At 41.9% G+C, this 25,943-nt stretch overlaps 2 protein-coding genes across 10 annotated transcripts in view; one reads left to right on the top strand and one right to left on the bottom strand.

Annotated features, from left to right (window-relative positions):
• CFAP210 (cilia and flagella associated protein 210) overlaps window positions 1-1,916 on the bottom strand; it is a 53,262-nt gene extending 51,346 nt beyond the window's left edge. The window contains exon 1 of the mRNA XM_003824295.7: window positions 1,747-1,916. Coding sequence (XP_003824343.5) covers window positions 1,747-1,813 — 67 coding nt within the window. The 5' untranslated portion in view covers window positions 1,814-1,916. The remainder of the gene's footprint in view (window positions 1-1,746) is intronic.
• On the top strand, window positions 1,916-14,763 carry PHOSPHO2 (phosphatase, orphan 2). Of its 9 annotated transcripts, none has more exons than XM_057301431.1 (5): window positions 1,972-2,108; window positions 2,701-2,733; window positions 4,851-5,021; window positions 5,355-5,472; window positions 8,441-14,763. In XM_057301431.1, exon 5 carries the CDS (start codon window positions 8,467-8,469, stop codon window positions 9,190-9,192), a length of 726 nt encoding a protein of 241 aa, XP_057157414.1. In that variant the 5' UTR covers window positions 1,972-2,108; window positions 2,701-2,733; window positions 4,851-5,021; window positions 5,355-5,472; window positions 8,441-8,466; the 3' UTR covers window positions 9,193-14,763. The 9 variants fall into 9 exon arrangements, with proteins under 9 accessions (XP_008976282.1, XP_057157414.1, XP_054964713.1 ...); XM_055108738.1 differs by having other exon boundaries at window positions 5,383-5,472; XM_008978035.3 differs by having other exon boundaries at window positions 2,092-2,227.
• Window positions 14,764-25,943: the final 11,180 nt, after the last annotated feature.

Below are 25,943 nucleotides of genomic sequence, written 5' to 3' on the forward strand. Positions count from 1 at the left end.
GAGAAGAGGGCCAACTTTCCCACTTTTATAATGAACCCATTCCCCAGATAATGGCATTAATCCCTTTACTCTGCCCTCATGGCCTATCACCTCTCATTAGTCCCTACCTTCCAACATTTTTACATTGGGGATTAAGTTCCCACACATGCCTCTGATAGCTGTGATATTTAAAATTGCCACTGAACATTTGACAAACATACTTGGTGAGTTTGAAGTCAGACTAAATAACAATAAGCCTCATGAGTGAGATTTTCCAAGGAACTATCAGACATGTCGAATAATAACAGTTGTCTGGCTTTGGAGTGGGTCAAATTCTGTTTTGTCCCCTCTACCAGTTGCTAAGTCACTATTTTTCACTGTGATCACTGTGGTTATCTAGGCTGACACGGGGCTGGGAGAAAAGTATAGGACTATGGCAAGTTAAAATGCCAAAAACCTTGCTGTTGTTACAAAAATCCAGCTGTTTTTCTTTAGTAAACACTCTACAAATTGTTGCAAGCCTTTGGTTAATTTCCAGAGTTCTGAAAAAGTCGATATTGATGATTTTTGCCACTGTTCTTGTTGATTTTATGGAGGAGAGGATTTCAGGCATAGATCCTATTTCACCATTCTGGCTGATGTCATCCCACTAAATCTTTATAAATTATTTATTTTACAAATAGCTGCACACATCTCTGAACCTCTCTCCAACTTAGCCTTCCCCTAAAAATGGAGATTAAAATTTAGCAGCGAGGCTCAGATGGAAGCTTTTGAGCTAGTTGCCACAAAACATTATTTAACAACTATTAGGTAAATCTAAACCAGGTAGTGCAGAAATGCATATGCAGGAAAGTGAATGTGTGGGACTAATTGTGCTTTTCCAAAACTGGCCATGTTGGTACTGTTTCTTTCCTTTTACATGGCAAAAGTCCGCTGCTAACCTCATAAAACCTCCACTGCATAAATATCCACTAGTGAAGAATGACTGGCTGTCACTCTGCATCTGGTGCAGGGGGCACTATTGCTACAGAAGCTCGGGCAATGACATGAAGATACTTCAAATTGCCAAAGTTCTAGTTGTCACCATGACAACATTAATTGCTAATTTACAGACGTAAGAAACTGTTGTAGCTAGAATTGATAGAGTTCTTTAGAAGTCTATTTCTATTCCAAAATCAAATTGTTATAACAGGTCACCTGACTTACAGTACTTTATGTCGCACGATTTTTTTTTAACTCTCTAAAAGCATTTGACTTAGAGAGAGACCTTATATTTACTTTAGAGAGGAGGAAATGGAGATATTTCCTTCAGAGACTTTTAGTAAAGACCAATCAGCAGGTTTGCAGAAGAGCCAAGCCTCTAAAGAGGTGACTTATATTTCCAAGAGATATTCCAATTCAATCAGTGAATAACAAACTTTAAGCGTGCGAGAAATTTAACAAAACCCAGACTCTCAGAGCTGCAGCTGCGCAGTTTTAGGTCAGCTGGGGGTGGGGGTCTCTGATTTCCTATCTTTTCTCCACCCCTATTTCTGTAAACATTCTCCCACCCACTTCCACTCCCCGTTTCCCTCCTTCACCCATTCACCTGAGGGCAAGACGGCCTAACTTCACACAGAGCCCAAAGATGCTTATTGAGGATGCTTTCGACCTGGTGGAGTCCATTTCAAAAGGCAACTGAAGCCCTCATTCGGTATCCTCGCCTCTCACTTACATGCCGAGGGTCCAGAAACAATCCCTGTCCCTGGATAGGTCAGTTTAGCTCACCTGTACTTTCCTTCGCCCGTCCACAGCGCCGTCCAAACCGTACCAGCATCTCTGACGAGGTGTCCATGGTGCTCCTAGATCTGGAAAAGTGACTGTGGCGCCAAGCGCCGCGGACGCCAGCCGGTGGAGTTGTTACTCGAACCACGCGGTTGCTTGGCAACGCCGCCGGAAGTGACGCCAGCCGTCGCCGAGGAACAAGGGAGGTGCTGCAGTTGGCGGTCGGGCTAGAGAAGAGAGGCGCCTGCGCCTGCGAGCTGGGCTTGTGAGTGGGGCTGCCCAGAGGGCAGGCGTGGGGCGAGGCCAAAGGACTGAACCCGCAGGAGCGTCACGGGCGCCGGGGCGGCTGCCGGCGGCGGGCCTGGGTCAGTGAGAAGCCCGTGGGCCCCCGCCCTGCCTGCTACTCCCATCCCCACCTGCGCGCTCCCCATCGGGGACGACCCCCGATTGGGTCCGATGCCTACCCTCGGGGTGGAGCCGGCAGGTGTGTGAGCGCGCGAGGCCTAGGCGTGGTGTGTGCGTCCGCAGATCTCCTCGCGGGTGGAGTGTGAGGAGCAAAGCCCTCCCTTAACTATAAAAACCCGCGGATTCGCTGACATAAACGCTGTTTTTTTAATCCTTTGGTTTCTGAGGCATGGTCAGGACTAGACGGGGCCAAGTTTTTTAAAAATAGGAATGTTAAAACTTAATGATATGCTTAGAACATTTACGTTAGGACCTTTGAGATATTTTAAATTTCTTGGTAAATACATGACCACAGAAATCTGTTAGGAGTAGCTGCGCGTTTGGTTTCAAAAGATGCTTTTCTAACACATTGATGTACAGATAACTTCATTACTAACAAGTTGGCTCTGACGTGTACACATAATGCACCAAATTGGAGTCTCTCAAAATGAAAGAACAAAAAGATTTTTAATAACGAATGTTCTAACACATAGTCGTGCTATTTTTCTTTAGGTTTTCTATCAGATGTTCCACGTAATAATGCTGGTAAGTATGGAATAATTAAGAAAATATTTGAAGACAGAAATTAGTTTGTGCACATACAGCGCTGGTAGGTTTTTGGAACTATACCTTAAAAAGTGTCAAGAACTGGGGGCCAGGCGCGGTGGCTCACGCCTGTAATCCCAGCACTTTGGGAGGCCGAGGCGGGCAGATCACGGGGTCAGGAGATCGAGACCATCCTGGCTAACACGGTGCAACCCTGTCTCTAGCAAAAATACAAAAAAATTAGCCGGGCGTGGTGGCGGGCGCCTGTAGTTCCAGGTACTCTGGAGGCTGAGGCAGGAGAATGGCGTGAACCCGGGAGGCGGAGCTTGCAGTGAGCCGACCATCGTGCCACTGCACTCCAGCCTGGGCGACAGAGCGAGACTCCGTCTCAAAAAAAAAAAAAGTGTCAAGAACTGGGAAGGAACAGAGATTTTATCCTGTTTGCAGGCTAACTTAGCCTGGCAGTTTCATGGAAGACACAAGACTATTCATTTCAGGAATGAATTACTCCCAGCAGTAGCCAGTAAATCAGCAATTTCGCCTGAGTTCCCTAAAGCCCCAGTTCCCACAGGATAATGCAAAGTGGGCAAGAAGTCACCTAGATGTAGTGTGTGTCGAATTACAGGAAAGGAGCCCTGAGCTTAGGGAACCCAGATCTTTATCATTTGGACAAATAAGCATGTTTCTCAAGGCTGTCCAGTGTACAAACATCCTTGAGACAATAGTCTAGAGGAAAGGGCAGTCAGTAAGACATGCAGAACCACCAGAGATGCAGGGAAAATTGTCTCCCAACAACAATTTTCTGGAATTTTAACAAAATTGGTTACAAAAGTATTGAATCTCATGATTTGATGTCAGTTACTTGCCAATTTGACATGGTGGTCAGATATAATTTGACTTAAGACTCGAGATTCCAGCTCCAACCTGTGGATTGTCACAACCAAGTCAATCTAGAGTTATTTGTCCTATACCCACCACTCTTTTATTTCTTTGTTGTGAATTTAATAAGGTAGCATATGCACTCTGATCTGAAACAGAGTTTAAATTATTCTGAGAAGAAAAAAATTTTATTACAAAATTGATGTAGAAAAAGTGTGAACTACGGTTGAACCAACCATAACCATCCCACTGCACATGTAAACATTTTCTAAAACAAAAACAGGATTATACTGTACACACTATTTTGTGACTTGCTTATTTAATTTGAACTGAATATCTTGGCTTTTACTGGCTGGATATTCTGTTATTTGCTATCACATGCATATCTTACTTAATTATTTCCCAATTCTTGGATGTCTGTGTAGTTTTTAATTTTCATTATTGTGTAAAGTACGCAGGATATTGTTACACTATGGAAACATTGCAGACATACCAAATAGACATAGATTGTGCTTTTGAAGAGAACAGTTAACTTTTTGGAATTTTAACAAATTGGTTTCAAAACAGATTCACATTCTTAAAACTAAATCTTTGTTCATATCCTTAATTTTTGGAGACATTTTAATTTCTAGTACAGCACTAAATCTCAATGTCTATTGACAACAGAATGTGGAACTCCTCTATTATTAAACAAGTACAAAGAAAAAATGGACTCTGAAAATCTCAATCAGCTTAACACTGATTTTATCCACTGGACAAAAACTTATTTTCACATAACATTTCTTATTTTCGACACCAAGTCGATACCAAGTGGAAAGCAAAACTTTGTTCTCCTATTGCCAAGAGATGCTTTTCTGACATAAGAAAAACAACATAATTAGAAAATACAAAAAAAAAAATTTTTTTTTTTTGAGACGGAGTCTCGCTCTGTTGCCCAGGCCAGAGTGCAGTGGCGCGATCTCGGCTCACTGCAAGCTCCGCCTCCCAGGTTCATACCATTCTCCTGCCTCAGTCTCCCAAGTAGCTAGGACTACAGGTGCCCGCCACCACGCCCAGCTAATTTTTTGTATTTTTAGTAGAGATGGGGTTTCACTGTGTTAGCCAGGATGGTCTCCATTTCCTGACCTCGTGATCCCCCGCCTCGGCCTTCCAAAGTGCTGGGATTACAGGCGTGAGCCACTGCGCCCGGCCTGAAAATACAAATGTTAAAGCTTTTAAAATACTTTTATTAATTTTAGGAGTTAAGAAGTTTCCATTATTTTGCTCCAAACCAGAAGACTCTGTTCCCTGTATATAGAATAGGAGTAATATTTGAAAACAACTGGCTGATGTTTAAAACTGAAGATTGTCGTGATTGTTTATCCTAATCCCAATGCTGAAGTAAGATTGTCTTGGAAATACTAAGTTGGGTAAGTATTTTTTAAAGGTTTATGTTGAGTGGTGAGAAAATACTAATAGAAAAAGATGGGAAAAATTTAAAAGTGCCCTTTCAGATCAGCAGGGGAACTATGTTACCTCAGTCTCATGCTATTTTGAGGCTAATAATTCAGGAATTTCAGTAATTTGTGGCTAATTAAGTTTAGGTTTGAGGCAGTTTTCAAACAACAGTGAGTTACATTTGAAATTTGTTTTAATTATAAATTCAGAATTCTCAGAAAGCATATTTAATTTAAAATGTGCCTAGTTACAGTACTAATGTGATTGTCAATTATGCCTTATTATTTATTACATTGTTTCTGTAGGAAAGTGAATTCTGCATTTAAATTTCAGGGAACCAGTCAGAAGCATCTGGATTAGGCATTTAGTGATACAAGGATCCAGAATAACAAAAACTATGTACCAGCCACATTCACACAACAGGTGATACCCCTGTAGGTTAATTATTCTCTAGATATTCTAAATTAAGAGACACAATACTTAGTCTTATGTGAGTCAAGAGCTCTATTCTGTCTTCACTACTGGGTGTCTACTGTTATAAACTGGAGAATATGTGTGGTTAAATGCCATGTTTTTCATTTTTAATTGATCTTTTTCTTATTGCTGTGGTTCTTTGCCTTTTTAGGATTTCTTGTAAAAACCTCAAAATGGTTATAAAGTGTATCACAGATGTGGTGTTATGGTTAGTGTGTACTTTGAAAGTAATGAATGTTTTTATGTAATTAAATATCTTTCTGCCAAAATTACCTACTTAGTGTTATATTTTTAAACTAATGAGTAGTCATTAAATATTCTATTTTTTAACACTAGAATTTGGTACTTAAAAGCATGAAGTCTGGAATCAAATCAACCTAAGATTCCAGCTCTGGCACTTTACTAACACCTAACCACTTCAAGATCCAGCTTATATATCTTTAAGATGAGGATAATAATGATTCCTACTTAATAGGGTTGTGACAATTAAATGGTATGATATTGCAAAGTTTTTAGGTCAGTGCCTGACATATAATGACTCTCAAAATTATTATTATTATCTGTTTACACACATTAATTATATCCTTTTCTGGATATTCTATATAGTTATTTTTTATAAATAATGTTTATTCTTACCATCAGTTGACCAGCTTATTCTTTCCTTTTCTCTTGAGATTTATAATTAATCACCTTCATTATATTCTAATGAAAACAGAGACATAAGTAATTGTCACACCACAAACAGTATGATTACTCAGGTGTATTCAAATTATTTGGCACCCCAGAGCTAAACTATCTAGAGCAGCTATAAATAAACATGTGAAAACTCTTAACCAAGTTACTTCTAGTTTGGAAGAATTAAATTGGCCTCCAGTTCTCAGGTAATTTGTTTAGAATATCATATAGAGTGTCAGCAATCGTTTAATTATAATATTGATATTTAGAAATTGATTTTAAGCTAAATACTTTCTTTTTTTAATTTTTTTGATTTCCACCTTTTAAGTTCAGGGGTACATGTGCAGGATGTGTAGATTTGTTACATAGGTAAGCGTGTGCCCTGATGGTTTGCTGCACAGATCATCACATCACCTAGGTATTGAGCCCAGCATCCACTAGCTGTTTTCCTGATGCTCTGCCTCCTCCCACCCCCACCCTCTGACAGGTCCCAGGGTATGTTATTCCCTTCCATGTGTTCTCATGATTCAGCTCCCACTTATAAGTGAGAACACATGGTGTTTGGTTTTTTTTGTTGTTGTTCCTGTGTTAGTTTGCTGAGGATAATGGCTTCCAGATCCATCCATGTCCCTGTAAAGGACATCATCTCATTCCTTTTTATAGCTGCATAATATTCCATGGTGTATAAGTACCTCATTTTCTTTATCCAGTCTGTCATTGATGGGCATTTAGGTTGATCCCATGTCTTTGCTATTGTGAACAGTGCTGCAGTGAACATACGCTTGCATGTATCTTTATAATAGAATGATTTATATTCCTTTGGGTATATACCCAGTAATGGGATTACTGGGTCAAGTGGTATTTCTGCCTCTACTTCTTTGAGGAATCACCACACTGTCTTCCACGATGGTTGAACTAATTTAATTTACACTCCTACCAACAGTGTAAAAGTGTTCTTTTTTCTCCACAACCTTGCCAGCATCTGTTATTTTTTGGCTTTTTAATAATAGCCATTCTGACTAGTATAAGATGGTATCTCGTTGTGGCTTTAGTTTGCATTTCTCTAATGATCAGTGATGTTGAGCTTTTTTTTCATATATTTCTTGGGCACATGTATTGTCTTCTTTCAAGAATTGTCTGTTTGTGTCTTTGCCCACTTCTTAATGGGGCTGTTTGTTTTTTCTTGTAAATTTGTTTAAGTTCCTTATCAAGGAACTACATGATTCTTATCAAAAAGGATTTTGGACAGATTTTATGGGCAGAGTCTTTAACTATTTGGGAGCTAAAGGTGTAAGAGAAGATAAAATGAAAAGAGCAGTGACATCGATGCCTTTCACTTCAGGGATGGTGGAACTTTTCAACTTTATAATAGTTGCTGGATATTAGACCTTTGTCAGATGGATAAATTGCAAAAATTTTCTCCCATTCTCTAAGTTGTCTGTTTACTCTGTTGATAGTTTCTTTTGCTGTGCAGAAGCTCTTTAGTTTAATTAGCTACCATTTGTCAATTTTTGCTGTTGTTGCATTTGCTTTTGGCATCTTTGTCATGAAACCTTTGCCTTTGCTGTGTCCTGAATTGTATTGCCTAGATTTTCTTCTAGGTTTTTTATAGTTTTGGGTTTTACACTTAAGTCTTTAATCCACCTTGAGTTGATTTTTGTATATGGTGTTAAGGAAGGGGTCCAGTTTCAGTTTTCTGCATATGGCTAGCCAGTTATCCCAGCACCATTTATTAAATAGGGAATCCTTTCCCCATTGCTTGTTTTTGTTACTAAATACCTTTATTTAAAAAGTTATTTTACATCTTCCAAGATTTCATGTTATGTTAAATTTGTTCAGAATTTTGGTTAGTACACAGAGAGTCCTTTATACATGATCTGTTATTTAATATGAGGATTGTAAATATTTTAATCTAATAAAATAAGTGTGGTTTGATTGATAATTTAATGATAGTAAGAAATGCTTTTTTTTCTTTCTTATAACTTCTATAAGAAACACACCTCCAGGAACACAATAATACTATGAATGTCCTTTTTATATGTTTTGTTTTCCACTTAAAATACTCAAATACGAACTTTGCTTCTTAGAGAAAAGTGGTTAGGTAGTGGTCTTGAAGTGCTTAATTACTTTGTTTATATTCCTCCCTTTGGCAGATTAACATTTAGTTATGTTTATTAAATAAGTATTTTAGCTAGATATGTAAACAGAGTTTGTTTAGGGAATAATATTTCTTCTTTTTCAGGGTAATCCAAATCTACTTCTGGAACCATGAAAATTTTGCTAGTTTTTGACTTTGACAATACAATCATAGATGACAATAGTGACACTTGGATTGTACAATGTGCTCCCAACAAAAAGCTTCCTATTGAACTACGTGATTCTTATCGAAAAGGATTTTGGACAGAATTTATGGGCAGAGTCTTTAAGTATTTGGGAGATAAGGGTGTAAGAGAACATGAAATGAGAAGAGCAGTGACATCATTGCCTTTCACTCCAGGGATGGTGGAACTCTTCAACTTTATAAGAAAGAATAAGGATAAATTTGACTGCATTATTATTTCAGATTCAAATTCGGTCTTCATAGATTGGGTTTTAGAAGCTGCCAGTTTTCATGACATATTTGATAAAGTGTTTACAAATCCAGCAGCTTTTAATAGCAATGGTCATCTCACTGTTGAAAATTATCATGCTCATTCTTGCAATAGATGCCCAAAGAATCTTTGCAAAAAGGTAGTTTTGATAGAATTTGTAGATAAACAGTTACAACAGGGAGTGAATTATACACAAATTGTTTATATTGGTGATGGTGGAAATGATGTCTGTCCAGTCACCTTTTTAAAGAATGATGATGTTGCCATGCCACGGAAAGGATATACCTTACAGAAAACTCTTTCCAGAATGTCTCAAAATCTTGAGCCTATGGAATATTCTGTTGTAGTTTGGTCCTCAGGTGTTGATATAATTTCTCATTTACAATTTCTAATAAAGGATTAATATGTCAGCAATTGAAAAGTGTATCACTTAAGATTAGGTTCAGCAGCATAAAACTAAAACCCCAAATACCAGAGGCTTAAAAAAAAAGAGAGAGAGAATTTTTTTTTCCTCTTACATGAAAGAATTCCAGAGGTAAGTATTTCAGGGTTGCTGTGTTAGTCTACCAACCTCAGCACTTGGCATTCAACCCATGATCCAAGGTTGCTGGTGAAGCTCTAGCCCTCACAGCAGCACTCTGGCCAGCAAGAAAGAGGGCAGTGAGAAAGTTACATCCCCTGTCTAAAGAAATTTCCCAGAAGTTGTACCCAACACTTCTATTTAAATGTCACTGGCCAAACTTAGTCATAATGCCTTACTTGTAAATAGCAAGGAAGGATGGAAAATATAGCTTTCATTCCAGGTAGTCATGTGCCCAGGAAAAGTTGGGGAAAAAAGTACAGAATTGAGTTAGGTACAGCTAGTGGTCTCCACTAAAGGTGGTTGATAGTTTATATTTTTTAATTTATTCCTGGAGCAAGTAAGCATATTTTATTCTCTTAGATATTCCTCCTTTTTTGAGACAAGGTCTCTGTCACCCAGCCTGGATTGCAGTGACTTGATCTCCGCACATTGCAGCCCCAACCGCCCGGGCTCAAGTGATGCTCGCACCTCAGCCTCCTGAGGAGCTAGGACTACAGGCTCGTGCCATCATGCCAGCTAATGTTTTGTTATTTTTTGTTAGAGATGAGGTCTCACTACTTTGCACAGATCTCAAAATCTTGGATTCAAGTGATCCTCCTGCCTTGGTTTCCCAGAGTTCTGGGATTACAGGCATGAGCCACTGTGGCCAGCCAGATATTTATTTTAAAAGTATGTCCAGTAGTTACAGATCTTAAAAAATAAAGTCTGATGCTTTATTCACATAAGAATAAAAGGCTACCAAATTTATATAATATCCTCCCAAACCAGTGTATTTTAAAGATAGGGATGCAGTATCTATTGTTGAAGTTTTCATCAATTTCAGGCTTTCCGTTTGAAGTGAAGTACATATTAATGTCCTTCAAATATTCTAACTTTATATCATAGCACCATAGACAACTACAGTAGCTAGTTTAATCGGTGTGTTGTTTATATTTGGCAATGCAGTTTTGAGCAATTCAGTACTGTATGTAATTTGCAGGAATACTCAGTATTTAAGACTTTCATATAGGGATATTAGCAAAATATCAACCGATCTAAAATGTTTTATAAGTCCATGCTAATTTCTAGATTGATGTTTTAGCCATAAAAATGCAGTATTTAATAATATTGTATTTTCCAAATTATGGAAAGCTTCAGAAATAGAAATATTCAATATAATTAGTACTCTCTAATCTTTTTTCTAGGTTGAAAAATCTTTGTTTTGCTTTAGGTTAGATTATGTTGAAACACATCTGTGTTTCAGATGTGTTCAGAGCTGAGGTCTCAGCTGAGGCTCCACTGAAGCAGGATTCACTTCCAAAATAACAGAGTTGTTGCCAATATTCAGTTCGTAGCAAACTACTGGAACAAGAATCTGTTTTCTTGCTGAGTGAATTTCTTGCCATGTGGCCCTCTCCAAATGCTGGACATAAAAAAGTAGGCTGAGCACAATGGCTCACACCTGTAATCCCAGCAGTTTGGGAAGCCAAAGTAGGAGGATCACTTGAGGCCAGGAGTTCAAAACTAGCCTGGGCAATATAGGGAGACCCCCATCTCTACAATAAATAAAAATAAAAGCTTTCATTTACAATGATGGTAGACCAAGAAATTTGTCCTAGATCTTCACTGAGAACATCTAGAAAAGCTGGCAGCTGAACAAAATTTTAAAAACATCTGGGCTGGGCACGGTGGCTCACACCTTTAATCCCAACACTTTGGGAGGCAAGGCTAGGGGATCACTTGAGCTCAGGAGTTTGAGAACAGCCTCAGCAACATAGGGAGACCCCATCTCTTAAAAAAAAAAAGATAAACTAAAAATAAATTAATTAAAAACACCTGGTTGAAGACATCAGCGAGCTGGCAACAATGAAGAATTCCTAAGGAAACAGAAACTTTGTTAGGGGAGCTGTTTTCCCTTGTGTTGGCCAATTCTGTAAGTGGTAAGTGATTGCTGAGCTGTTGAATGGCCATTTTGACAACCTTATGGGACAAGGAAGAAGGGGCCTGCACTGGTAAACCCTTTCCCTTACTTGGAGTGAGGATCCCAAATGGCTACTCATTAGGAGTAACAGTGGTCCAGAAGTAAGCAGGCCTTCAAAGGGATGGCAGCTTAGCTTCAAATACCCTCAGTTTCTGAAATTAGATTGAGGTTATCTAAGGTTTTTAGAGCTCTCAGATGCATGGCAGAAGCAAATCTACATTTGCTTTTCAGGAAGAAATTAACATCCTAGGTGTGGCAGACAGACTCTAAGGTGGCCACTATGATCCCTGTCCCCTGGTATTCCTTGTGTGGAGGGAGACTCCCATGACTTGATTCTAATCCATAGACTACCACGAAGATGATGAGATGGACACGATTACAGCAAATTCTAATGTTCATCTTATTAAGAGACTCTTGTTGACTTTGAAGAAGCAAGCTGCCATGCTGTAAACCAGCCTTTGGAGAGGGCCTCATGGCAAGAAACTAAGGGTGGCCTCTAGCCAGTAGTCAGCAAGAAAACAGATCCTTGTTCTAGTAGTGTGCCAGGAACTGAAGATTGCCAACAACCTTGTTATTTTGGAAGTGAATCCTGGTTCAGTGGAGCCCTAGCTGAGACCTTAGCTCTGGCTAACACCTTGATTGCAGTCTTTTGAGACCAGGAAACAGAAAGAAGCCAGCTAATCTGTGCTTGGACTCCTGACCCACAGAACCTGTGAGATAATAAATGTGTCTTGTTCTTAACACACCAGATTTGTGGTAATATTGTTACACAGTGTAGAAAACTAACAAACTAGGCCTCAAAATAAATCTATAAGCAGTTTTGCAGGTACACTGTAGAACACACAATAAAAAGTAGCCACAGAAAGAGACGTGAGTGAATATCAGCAGAAGCTTCTATTTAAACATCTGTAGGGACCTCCAGATATTGGAGTTTTCAGAGACAAGCTTAAAAAAAAGAAAATTAAACTTACAAGAATTTTGGCAAAGAATTGAAAATTATATTAAAAACAAAATGAAACAGCTAGATGGGTGGGATAAGTTCTAGCATTCTTCTGCACTGTAGGATGACTATAGTTAATAATATATATTTCCAAATAGAGGATATTGAATGTTCCCAACACAAATGAGAAATGTTTTGAGTTGAAGAATATGCTGATTTCCCTGATCTAATCACTGTGCAGTAAATGTATCAACATATCACCATATATGCCGTAAATACGTACAATTATTTTGTGTCAATTTAAAAAAATTTTTAAAGGAAACACTAGAACTGAAAATTAGCATGATTGAAATTAGGAGACTGATGGATAGAATTGACAGAACAGGCATAGCTGAAGAAAGAATTGGTGAATGAACACAAATTAGAAAAAAAAATCCAGAATGATGTGGATAGACAAAATAATAAAAATACAAAAGTTGAGACATAGATTTAGTAAGAAGATCTAACAGAGGAAATTTATGTCCCAAGAGAGGAGAGAGAAAATGAAACATAAGCAATAGTTTAAGAGATAATTATTGGCCGGGCGTGGTGGCTCATGCCTGTAATCTCAGCACTTTGGGAGGCCTAGGCAGGTGGATCACAAGGTCAGGAGATCGAGACCATCCTGGCTAACTTGGTGAAACACCACCTCTACTAAAAATACAAAAAAATTAGCCGGGCGTGGTGGTGGGCGCCTGTGGTCCCAGCTACTTGGGAGGCTGAGGCAGGAGAATGGTGTGAACCCGGGAGGTGGAGCTTGCTTGCAGTGAGCCGAGATTGCACCACTGCACTTCAGCCTGGGGGACAGATTGAGACTCTGTCTCAAAAAAAAGAAAAAAAAAGATAATTATTAAAAACTTTACAAAATTGAAAGATAGATCCTGAGGCAGGACTTGGGTAAAACAAACAAACAAAAAAATAGAAAAAATATATTTAAAAACTTTGTAAAAAAATTGAAAGACATCAAACTTCAGATTCAAGAACCCTTATAAACCCCAAACAGGATAAATAAAATGAAAACCACATGAAATTACACCATTGTAAAACTGCTGATAACCAAAGATGGAAAAAGTATAAAGAAGCCAAAAGAAATATTACTTTGAAAGGAGCAACAATTAAGCTAATAGCTGGCATTTTTTCTTTCTTTCTTAAATGCTTGATAGAATACAACAGTGAAACTATCCAGACCTGGAGTTTTCTCTGTTGAAAGGTTTTAACCACGAATTCCATTTCTTTTACGGATATAGGACTATTCCATTGTGAAGCTTTTCTTGAGCAAGCTTTGGTAGTTTGATTGTGTTAATTATCTATTGCTACACAATAAATTATTGCAAAACTTAACAGCTTGGAAAAATAAACAGTTATCTCACAGTTTCTGTGGGTCAGGAATTCAGGAGCATTTAGCTGAGTAGTTCTGGCTCAGGATCAAGAATGGGTCAAGATGTTAACTAAGGCTGAAGCCATATGAAAGCTTGACTGGGGCTAGAGTATCTGCTTCCAAGGTGGCCCACTCGTGGTTTTTGGCAAGAAGCCTCATTTCCTTATTGGCTATTGACAGGAGGCCTCAGTTTCTCACTGATAGAAAGGCTCAAGGTATTGCTGATTGGCAGAAGGCTTCATTTTCCAACTACATGGGCCTCTCCATAGTGCTGATCAAATATCCTTAAAAAAAAAAAAAGGTAGCTGTTTTCTTGCCAAGTGAGTGAGCCAAGAGAAAGGGCAAAGAAGAAACCACAGGCCAGGCGTGGTGGCTGATGCCCTTAATCCCAGCACTTTGGAAGGCCGAGGTGGGTGGATCACCTGAGCTCAGGAGTTCAAGACCAGCCTGGCCAACATGGAAACCCCATCTCTACTAAAAAGTAGCTGGGTGTGGTGGCAGGCGCTAGTAATCCCAGCTACTTGGGAGGCTGAGGCAGGAGAATCGCTTGAACCCGGGAGGCGGAGGTTGCAGTGGCCGGAGATTGTGCCTTTGCACTCCATCCTGGGCGACAAGGGCAAAACTCCGTCTTAAAAAATAATAATAAAAATTTAAAAAGAAGAAACTACAAGGCCTTTTGTTACCTATATCAGAAGTGGCAGAGGCCGGGCACGGTGGCTCAGGCCTGTAATCCCAGCACTTTGGAAGGCCGAGGCGGGCAGATCACGACCATCCTGACTTAACACGGCGAAACCCCTTCTCTACTAAAAATACAAAAAATGAGCCGGGCGTGGTGGCGGGCACCTGTAGTCCCAGCTACTCGGGTGGCTCAGGCAGGAGAATGGCGTGAACCTGGGAGGCGGAGCTTGCAGTGAGCCGAGATCGCGCCACTGCACTCCAGCCTGGGCAACAGCTTGAGACTCCATCTCAAAAAAAAAAAAAAAGGAAAAGAAAAAAAGGTGGCACACCATTACTTCTGCCATATTGTTTGTTAAAATAGAACACTAGTCTAACCCACACTGAAAAAGAGGAGAATTAGACACCACCTTGGGGTGAATGAAAGTCAAAAAAATGTGTGGACATTTAAAAACCACTAGTGTCACTTGAGGACTTTGTTCATTTGGTCAAAGTAGTGAAATTTATGAGCATGTTTTTCATAATGTTATTTTATTAACCCTTTAATTTTATAGCATATGCCTATATGCCCACTATCTAGATTCTACCATTAACATTTGACTCTTCTTGTTTTGTCACGTATCTATCTATTTTTCTATGTAGCCATCCTTTTTTTTCTTCTGCCTTTTTTACATAAGTATTGTTTTTTCTCTTTTCTTCTTTGCTCCCCAGTTGATTAAACCAGTGTTTCTCTGGGGCTGATTGGGACTCAAGTGTCTTCCAGCTTTGTGTGAGCTCTGGGAATTGTTTAGCTTATAGTTCTGAGGGTCATTTTCTGCCCAGACTTACGGGGTTTCATCCTACACAAGTATGTCTTAGTATTCAACCACAGACTCAAGGGGACATCCTCCCTTGCGGATTTCTGGAACTCTTTCTTGATTTACCTTCTTCCTTTCTGGTACTCTGCCCTGCAAATTCCAGCCACTTTTGCCTCCCCAAACTGATCTCCATTCCTTCAACTCAACAAGACTACTGTGGTCTGTTTGGGGGATCCCCCCCTCCCCGCACCTTGGGCTGGAATGTGTCTCCAGGCAAAAGTACAGGCAATTGTAAGGCTCTCCTCATTTGTTTCTTCTCTCTCAGGGACCACAGTTCTGTACTGCTTGTTGACCAATGCTTGAAAACTGTTATTTCGTATCTTTTGTCCAGTTTTTAAATTATTTACAGTGGGAGGATTAGTCCAGTCCCACTTCCTCCAGAAAGAGTAATTCTGGAATCTCATTTTTATTTTCTAATGCAACATAGTGGTAAGACCTCCACTCTGAATTAGAAAGACCTGAATTTGAATTCTAGCTCTGAATTGAATAAATAGCTTCTTAATATTGTGGTTTTCTTTTAAGTGGGGATAATGAAATTCCCTATCTCCTGAGATTATTGTGAAGATTTACTGAATTAGGCATTGTATTAATTTACTATGGCTGCTGTAACAAATTACTACAAACTGGGTGACTTAAAACACAGTTTTGGAGACCAAAAGTCCAAAACAGTTTCACTGAGCTGAAATCAAGATGTCAATAGGACCACGGTCCTTCGCAGGCCCTAGGGGGGATTCATTCCTTGCCTCTTCCACCTTCTGGGGGCCACAGGCCTTTGGCTTGTGGCTGCATCACTCCAATCTCTGCCTTCATAGTTACATTCTTTTCTCCTCTTCTCTCTGTATCAAATTCCCCTCTGCCCCTTTCTTATAAGGATTGCATTTAGGACCTGCCCAGATAATCTAGGATAATCCCCTCATTTTTAAGATCCTTAATCACATCTGCAACCCATTTTTCTTACAAGGCAACATTTACAAGTTTCAGGGATTAGAACATGATGTCTTTCTGTGGCCATTATTTAGCCTACTACGAGGTGATAAAGCATTTGACACACATTCACTAATAATCAAAACATTTAACAAACACTACAAGGCACCAAGGCACCAACCTATCAGATAATAATCACCAACTAATAAGAATGGATGCTGGCCACAAACCCCCCTAGCAGTGCCTTTGGCTGAATAGCAGCCCTGTACTTGCTGTATGCCAGCATCTCACACATCCTATACACCGAATAAATATGAGTTCATTGAGATCCGACTTAAGTCATTTCTACTTGTTTTTAAATGTCTGGGCATGTTCTTTGGTCATTTATTTGCAGGGTCTTGTGTTCTGCTTCTCTATTTGTCTGAGTACTTCCTATAGGGAGGATGCTAACATTTGCATATTTGTGACAAATGTTTGCATTATATTGTGTTAATATTTTCTAAATCTTATGCTTGATTATATGTATCTAGATAATATGTTCTTAACCTTCATTTTTAAATATATACATTTAAATTGAGTATATGGCTTATTATCTCATTAGGTTGTATTAAACTTAATGAAACAAATATACTGATATACACTAACTAGGCTTTTTGAATGCAAGATTCTTCTTTAAATCTTTTTCTTTGCAAACAAAAGGATCTCTGTTTTCCCCAAAGATAAGCAAATTTGTCATGGCCAGTTTTTATTATGCTTTAACATGCACTTATAAAATAGAGATGTTAGAGTTAAATGTGAATTGCAAAGGCTTGTTTTTTTTTTTTTTTTTTGGAGACAGGGTCTCTGTAGCCCAGGCTGGAGTGCAGTGATGCAATCACAGCTCACTGCAACCTCAAACTCCTGGACTTAAGCTATCTTCCAGTCTCAGCCTCCCAAGTAGCTGGGGGAATACAGGGACACACCACCATGCCCAATTTATTTATTTATTTATTTATTTATTTATTTATTTATTTATTTAGTAGAGACAAAGTTCTTGCTATATTGCTCAGGCTAGTCTCAAACTGCTAACCTCAAGCAATCCTGCCTCAGCCTCCCAAAGTGCTGGGATTACAGGTGGGCATCACTGTGCCTGGCTGAAAAGACTATTAAAGTCATGATAGGGTTGGATAGAGAAGTAGAGTATAGAAACCTCTTGTTTGTCACATGAGTCTCTTTAGGACAGTTGTAGTAGGCAGAATTCTAAAATGGTCCCCAAGACTTACCCCCGCTGTACACACCCTGTTACTGTAAATTTGATGTATCTACTACCTTGACTAGGTTACGTTTTATGGCACAGTTGACCTAATTATCCAGGTGGACCTGACCTAATCAGATGAGCCTTTTAAAAGCAAAGAATTTTCTTGGCTGGTTGCAGAAGAGAAAGTCAGAGAGTTGAAGCATATAGGCCATTGCTGGCTTAAAGATGGACGCAGGTATGTAGTAAGGAATGTGGGCAACCTCTAGGAGCTGAGAGCAGTTCCTGGATGACAGCCAGCAAGGAAACTGGGACCTCAGTCCTGCCAGGAAATGAATTCTGCCAACAACCACTTGATCTTGGAAGAGGACCTCAAGCCTCAGATGAGAAACACAGTCCAGGCTGACAGCTTGATTATAGCTTGGTGAGACCTTTGAGCAGAGAGCCCAGTCACATTATGGCCTTACTTATGACCTACAGAAACTGGGAGATAATAAACTCTTGCTTTAAATTGCTACATTTGTGGCAATAGAAAACTAATATCTAATTCCATCTCTCAAGGAATAGATAGCCTAATTTCACAAGCATACTTTTTTTGTAATTATGTGTTTAGCAATTTATACTATAAAATACTGAATTGTTTTTTATCCTTCAGACTAAACACCAAGCATCATTGTGATGTGTGAAGAGATGCTAGTTAAAATGTATCTGCCCTTGAGAGTTCTAAGGGTGATCTAATTTTTCTGCAAATCTATTTTTTAATTTTTAATAATATGAATATGATTTTTTTAAAATGAAAAATTTAAAGAAATAACCACCCCACAATCATCTACCAGTGAATGGGCCAGAGAAGAGCTGCCAGACAAGATTGACTACATAATCATGAGGCCCAGAACACAGTGAAAATGCAGCATCCCTTGTTCAAAAAAATTATTAAGAATTTCAAGACACGGCAGCAGAGCATTAAACCAAGAGTGGGGTCCTTCTGAACATGGGGTCCTATGTGATGGCACAGGTCACAAAACCATGGAGCCAACCAGCTCTGTGCCCAGACCTTCTCCAGCACCTTCCAGATAAAAGCTTAACTAAGAGCTACATACTTTCCAAAGGCCCCATTGCTTCTTCACTGGGTGACATTTGCAAAATAATTGCCCATAATGCCACCATCTAGGACAATGAGATCCTTTCAGAATTTTCTCCAAGCTTGTATGTGTATATGGATGTGTGTTTGTGTATGTGTCTCTTTGACACAGGTGGATTGTTCTTAACAATTGTTGTACTATTGTGTCACTTAAAATTATAGCAGGAGTATTTCTCTGTATTAATAAATAGTATTTAAGAATAAAATTTAAATATTTACATATTTCCAATCTTTTATATAAGAAAATCTCAGCAAGGTCACAGAACTAAGTAATAAAAGGATACTTCAAAAGCAGGTTATCTTGAGTCAAGATAACTAAATTCTAGTCCTAGCTCTAACAGCTAATTAGCTGTGTGACTTTTGTAAATAATTTCGCTTTTCTGGAACTCATTTTATTTTCTGTAAAATGACTAGATTAATGGATTTTTATCCCCCTAAATACTTTCCAGTTCTGAAATTCTATAATTCCAGTATCATTATGGATTTGAGTGATCTCTAGGTCTGGCTATGGCTATAAGGGGCTTTTAAAATCTATCCTTTGAATGAAACTAAGTCATTATCCAATTTTTAAGGCCTTTAGAAGGAGGTTTTTGTTTTACTGTAATTTAAAACCATTTGGGGGTCAGCCTTTGTCGTGCTCAGTGTCAGGTTCCAGCACAACTAAGGGCTGAGGGAGTGGGTGGATGTGGGGTAGGGAGCTGGAAGAACACTCGAGAGACAGCAGGTAGATGAGACATGGCCTTATTCAGCAGCCCCCACACCTGCAGCTGCATGGCCAGCTCTCCCTTGGCTTCAGGGTCAGTAGCTTAACTGTTTCTCTGGGCACAAGTGAGCCAAGCTGTGTCCTGGCTCCCCCACCGTCCGTCTGCAAAGGACGGCTCTGACTCTCTCTCCCAGTGCACCAGCACAATGTCAACAGGGCAGTCATACATTTTACAGACAATAGTGGCATAGAGCCAACTGATGGCCTTCCCATGTATGGCTACATGGCTGTGATAAAAAGTGGAGTTATATGCCTGCGCTCTAAACCTGCTGAGTCACACAGGATGTAAACATCCTACCTCGGCCTATCCTTAACCAAAGCACAGCCATGTTCCTTACACTCCACCCCCTAGGCCAAGGGAGACATAGGCCTTGGATACAGGTTATATGCATAAGCTTTGGGTACATAGGCTTGATATACACACACAAGGCCTTATACATAAGTTTTGGGCACACGAGTTTGATAAACAGGCTTGGCACACAGGCCTTACATTCCACCCCCTGGAATGAGGGAGTTCTTTTAGTGGGGATCTGTGCACATAGGGCAGCACCCTGAACTCATAGGTCACAACAACAATACAGAGAACAACAACCTACTATAAATATTCCTGTTATGTTACCTATGATTATTAGAGCCCAGCATAGGGTAGTGCCCAGAGACACCCACTGTCTCTGCAGAAGGTCATCAGTAAGGTGCTCAATAGCCTTAATCTCCTGTGACACCCCTTGTAAAGCTACCATTATGTTCTAGTGGATGTCAGGGATAAATGTACAAAATTGTGTCCCTCCAAGGGCACAGGTGCCACCCTGAGCAACTGTGACTATGTTTAAGGCCATCCGATTTTGCAGCACCACCTTCCTGATCTGATCAACCTCATCAGTTAGCAAAAGGAGAGCAACTCGGGTGTAATTCAGGGCCCGAGCTGTGTGCTCTGCAAGGGCTGTAACTTGCATTTCTATAGTAACGACACCTGCTCCAGGGATAGTTATTGCTAAGGGGTGGAGCCACCAGAGGGTGGCAAAAACTGGGAACGCAGTGCCTCCCACTTATTCGGGCAACTAGGCAATGTGGGAAGCACAGTGGCAGGCACAGAAAACCACCCCCAAGTAAAACATCCAGTCCAATTGGCTGGTAGATATCGCCATTTGGTTTATGGGCCCCACAGACCCATAAACTCTCAGGGGGCACAAAGTCCATTGGGGCCCAGCCTTGGTAAGGCCACTTGTTCCACAACACCCTTGGTGTGGTGACATGTTATGTTTGCACAAACCTCAGCAGGCCACCATCCCACAGTGACTTCATCCCAGTGCTGCTCTATGCATCGTGGTACCTGCGATGGGGGCACCACGTGTTCTCCCATTAGCCAGCCCCACCCATCATGGACACTACGAGTCAGCCAGGGGGCAGGCTTGCCATGGGTTTTGCGACACCCCCTGTCCAAAGCCTGCCGTGTTGCATCCCACCAATTGTCTGTGGAACCACAAGTTTCTAGCCGTGTCCAGTTTTTCACAGAAGCTGGATGCATGTGCCAGGGCAAGCCATCCACAGCTGCTGCTGGAAGGGTAGGACAGATCCAACAGTTGGAGACATTGGTCACCTCAGCGTAGGTGTGGGCCCAGTCCACAATGCAGTTGGAGCATGCCAACCTACGGCCAGAATGACAAAGTAGGCACAGATACTAACAAGGGTAAATCATGTCCCTTAGGCCAAATGCAAGCCAACTTTTATCTCTAGATAACAATGTAGCTGCCAAGGGCTTCTGCCCTGGGTGATAGTACCACACCTTATCAGCTGCTTGTGGTTCTTTTGGGTCCTGTATCCATGCCAAAGTCACAAGGGAGCTCATAATAGGCCACACAGACAGTACATATGTTCCCCCCACCAGAGGAGGGTTCCTTTCCTGGCCATTCCCCTACGAACAGTCAATCATGGAGGCCACACATTAAATACCCAGGGAATAACATATAAGTCATACTGCAGACCCTCCCCCAAGGGGGCTATGATAGCCAACCATCTGCAATGAGGGGCTTGGAGGGTCCATGGCTAACACCAGGTTTTGTTTGTTTGTTTGTTTCCCTACCTTTAGTGGCATTGGGGCAGGCAATAACAGATTGCCGTTTGTCCCCATACCTGGTTGGAGAGGGTCATCCTTCCTCTCGTAGATCTGGCCACATGGCCTGGCCCTACGTGGGCTGGTGACTAACTAATTCTGTAACTTTCAGGTAATTAACCACAAGGTTAAGCATTGATAAACTGCCCAGCATTGGTGTAGATTACCATGGATGTCACCTCCTTGGTGATCCTCATCCGTGTTGCCCTGAGCTCAACTTATTAGCTACTTTGCCCACTCTTGGTATCAAACCATATAATGTCAGTAGTAGGCTGGACTGCAGCAGCAATCCAGGCAGCAGCAGTACTCTGGCTAGACCTGTCTATATATTATGCCTCATCAGGAATGGGGCCGGGGGTGCCTCAGGCCCCATGGCCTTATCTTGCACGAGGACTACAGGCCCTAAGACCTCTTGTAACTCTGCTGCTAAGGGACTTGTACTCAGTGTACTTCACTGCTCTAAGTAGGTGCCCCACTTTGATAAAGTGCTGTCCCAGTCTGTGCTGTCCCAGTCTGGAGGGGTCGCTACCCATGAACGTAGCAGCCATCCTGCTATTGGGGAAGTCATCTGCATGATGACTGTAGCCTGTTCTGCCATGCTCTTATGAGCCTGAAGGGCAGCATATGCAGTTACTAACTGCTTCCCAGTCCAGGGGGTCATTATCCATGAACATACCCATCCCGCTATTACTAACTGCTTCTCTATCAATAAAGACAAGCTCAGCTCCATAGTTGGGGCCAAAAGCCTACTGGCATACTCAAGCACTCCGTGCACTGCTATAGGCCCTAACTGAAACTATCTGTGGTCACATGCACATCTAGCTTAAATGGGCATCTCTGATCAACTACCCATAGGGCTTGTGCCTGCTAAATAGCCTGCTTGAGATAGCCAGGACAGCTGTCTCAACCTCACCATCCAATCCCAGGCAAGAGGGGCATTGTCGCTTTCAAATCTGCAAGATAATCAGAGGTTAATATGACATTATCAATAAAACGATGACACATGGTGGGGCTATGCATCTAGCCCTGCAGCAACACTGTGAAAGTCCATTGTCATCCTCCCATGAAGGCAAGCTGTTCGTGGCTCTCTGGAGCAATGTCAGTGGAGAAGAATGCATTATTCACATTCATCACAGAGTAGTACTGTCCCAGTTCCGTTGTCAAGTGGTTCATCAAATCCATGGTGGAGGGTACAGCTGCATGCTGAGAGGGTGTTACTTTATTCAGTTCCCGATAATCCACTGGTATTCGCCCAGTTCCATCAGGCTTTCTGACTGGCCATACCAGGGAATTGTAGGGGCTATGGGTGCCATGCACTATTTGCACCTCCTCTAACTTCTGAATCGTCTCAGTTATGGCTGTATGCCCCCCTGACAAACAGTATTGATGAGTGGATGTAACCTGTTGGGGTTGTGGCAGAGCTTGGGCTGGTGATGTGTATTGTCCCTGCAGTATCAGCTTTACTGCACTAACTCGGAGCCTGAATTCTCCAGCCATGGTGTGCAAGTCCAGACCATGCAAAATGTCCACTGCCAGAATATATTCAGGTATGAGAGAGACATACACAGTATATAGGCGGAGAGCCAAGTGGCTGATGCCAAGATAAAGAGACACAGGTTTCACTTTCACTGACCAGCTTTCATAGCTGGTAATAAATGCAGCTCTGCCAGAAAACTTATCCGGGTTCCCATAAACTAGGCTGCAGTCTGCACCAGTATCTACCAGTGCTAGGACCCGCTGTGACCCACTGTACATTAGTCGGGGACCAGCGGATTACTAGCACCACATACAGCCTCTGGTTGTCTGGTTCCCCACACCGAGCTGCATATCTCAGCCAGTTCCCTAATCAAACAAGAAAGGCTCCATATCTCCGCCTGTCTGCAAACAGTCCTTGAGTTGCGGTGTCCAGGCAGGAGTGGGTTGAACAACATTGCTTCGCCTCCCATTTAAGCATTCTCCGGAATTGCTGCTCCGGGGACAGTTGCCTCCAAAGAGCCAAGAGCATTCCATTGGGTTGCCTGTTAGTTTTCTCCGGAGCAACCCCAGCTGCAAGTAAATCAATCCACATCTGCATGCAGGTCACCTGCCAGGCTGCTTTTTATCACGTGGGATGGTTATCTGCGGAGGGGGCACCTTCCCCTTCTTTCTGGCACGGGTTCCCCGGTCCAGCTGATGCCTTCTGCCTCCCCCAGGGCTACCATAACAGTAGTCACTTCATGTATGTGGCACCCCACATATGGGGTGAGAACAGCAGCTAGAGAGTCAAAAGCACTCGGGGGCAATGAGCCCAGCACAAGACTCCTCATGTGCGAGGTAAAGTGTTCATCATCTGGTCCCCGGGTGTTTAGATCAAACAGCCTGCTGCATACCCAGCTCTCAGAGTATCTGCACCAAATTAGTATATGATTGCCATTTACTCACAGTTTCTGGTATCTTTCCGGCGTCATTCCAAACAGTCCATATGGCTGCCATTAGCCACTCGATTAACGTGTGGTCATCCTGCCCTTGTGCTAACTGTCCACACAGCTGCAGCTGCTGATGAAGGGAGGGATGAGTTGTGATAGAATCCAGCTTCTCCCTCTCAGAGGCAGAGCAAGAAATGCTGTCAGTTCCCTAGGATACTGCCGACACTGTTTACCTAATTCCTGCAACTCAGTGGGGGTATAAACACTATAAGAGGTGTGTTCCACCACTGTGTGGCCAGGGGATAGGGATGGGGGTCCCTGGGCTCTCCCCTGGGGTCCCATCAGCTGCTCATGGTCTATCTTCTGATGGATCACAGGGCGAGCCCGCAGCAGAGAAGCTGCCTCCTCCTCAGCATCAGACCCATTGGGAGTGTCCGGCCAGGAGGACTGGCTGAAGGTTGCGCTGACAGCTGTTGCTAACTCCTGTTCCAGGTTGTTTATCTGGGCCTCTAAGTGCCCTGCTTGCACATGGAGGTCCCTCTCCACACACCCCACCCCCCCTCCCCACCCCAGGTTTTGCTCCAAGCTGTGCATTTGGGCTCCCGGGCACTGGGCTTGTGCCTGAAAGTCCCTTACCTGTGCTGTGTCCTGCAGGGACTGAGCATGAAACTCAGTTTCTGACTGAGTCAGAAACGCCCATCCGACTCTGCCGGCAAAGGTCATTCCTTCTTGGTGCTGTGAGCTTCCAGATGCTTCTCCACACTCATGGGAGACCCATTCACTGTCTCCCACGTTTCCACTGGGGCCTACCCAAGCAGCATCTCTGCCACAGGGTACCACAGCCCATGCTGTGGCCACATAGCCAACCCGGGAGCCTCAGGGGCTGAAGACCTACTCACCTCATCCTGCTGACTACACCAAGTATGCTCAGGGTTAGGTTCCAGCCCCAGCTGAGGGCTGAGGGGAGTGGGTGGATGTGGGCAGGAAACTGGAAGAACACTAGAGAGACAGCAGGTAGATGAGACATGGCTTTATTCAGCAGCCCCCACACCTGCAGCTGCATGGCCGTCTGCAAAGACAGACAGCTCTGACTCTCTCTTTCTCTGGGTGCCAGCATGCCTGCACAGTGTCAACAGGGCATTTATAGCTTTTACAGACAATAGTGGCATAGAGCCAAGTGATGGCCTTCCCATGTTTTGACTACATGGCTGTGATAACAAGTGGAGTTATACGCCTGTGCTCTAAACTCACTGAGTCACACAGGATGTAAACATCCTACTTTGGCCTATCCTTGACCAAAATGCAGCCATATTTCTTACAGCCTTGTTTGCCATTTCTTATCATATTAGATTGTAGACTTGAACTTTACATATTGCTTAGTTTTCTTGTCTTTGAGGTAATTTCCTTATCTGGCACGATATTGGCTCACCGCAACCTCTGCCTCTGGGGTTCAAACGATTCTCCTGCCTCAACCTCCCAAGTAGGTGGGATTACAGGCATGCACCACCGTGCCTGGCTAATTTTTTTTATTTTTAGTAGAGACATGGTTTCTCCATGTTGGTCAGGCTGGTCTCAAACTCCCAACCTGAAGTGATCCGCCCGCCTAGGCCTCCCAAATTGCTGGGATTACAGGCATGACCCACCACGCCTGGCCTATTTTTATTTTCATAGCTCTCCTCTGACCTACTCACAGGTCCTCTCTGACCTTCAAGATTGTCCCTGAACCAGACAAAGTACTGTATGCAAGGGTCAAGTCACTGATTATCCTTTTCATTTTCCTCTTATAAGCATTATCTTTCTCCTGTCTTCCTTTTTTTTTTTTTTATTTCCCATCAATGTATTAGGATGGTATTTCTCTGGGAATCATGTTAAAATGCCAGTTCTCTTTCAATAAGCCTGGGGTGGGACTTGAGATTCTGCCTTTCTAACATATCCACAGGTTATGTTGATGCTACTCCCTGAACCACACATTCAGTAGCATAGTATATTCCAGTGAAATGTGCTTTGTTAAAAAGGTTTTTTAAATAACCTCTTTCCCACAACCCTAAGTAGTAGCAATCCACAGAATTGTGAGTGTTATACTGGACCCGTATTAACCTAATAGTGATGGCACTGTGTTTGGGAGACAGAAGAAGAGACCCAGAG

The sequence above is a fragment of the Pan paniscus genome, chromosome 13 (genome assembly GCF_029289425.2).
Source record: "Pan paniscus chromosome 13, NHGRI_mPanPan1-v2.0_pri, whole genome shotgun sequence".
In the NCBI taxonomy this organism is placed as follows: domain Eukaryota; kingdom Metazoa; phylum Chordata; class Mammalia; order Primates; family Hominidae; genus Pan; species Pan paniscus.

Excerpts from the sequence above, each read along its gene's own strand:
- PHOSPHO2 (XM_008978034.2), top strand. The coding sequence starts at position 8,467 with ATGAAAATTTTGCTAGTTTTTGACTTTGACAATACAATCATAGATGAC.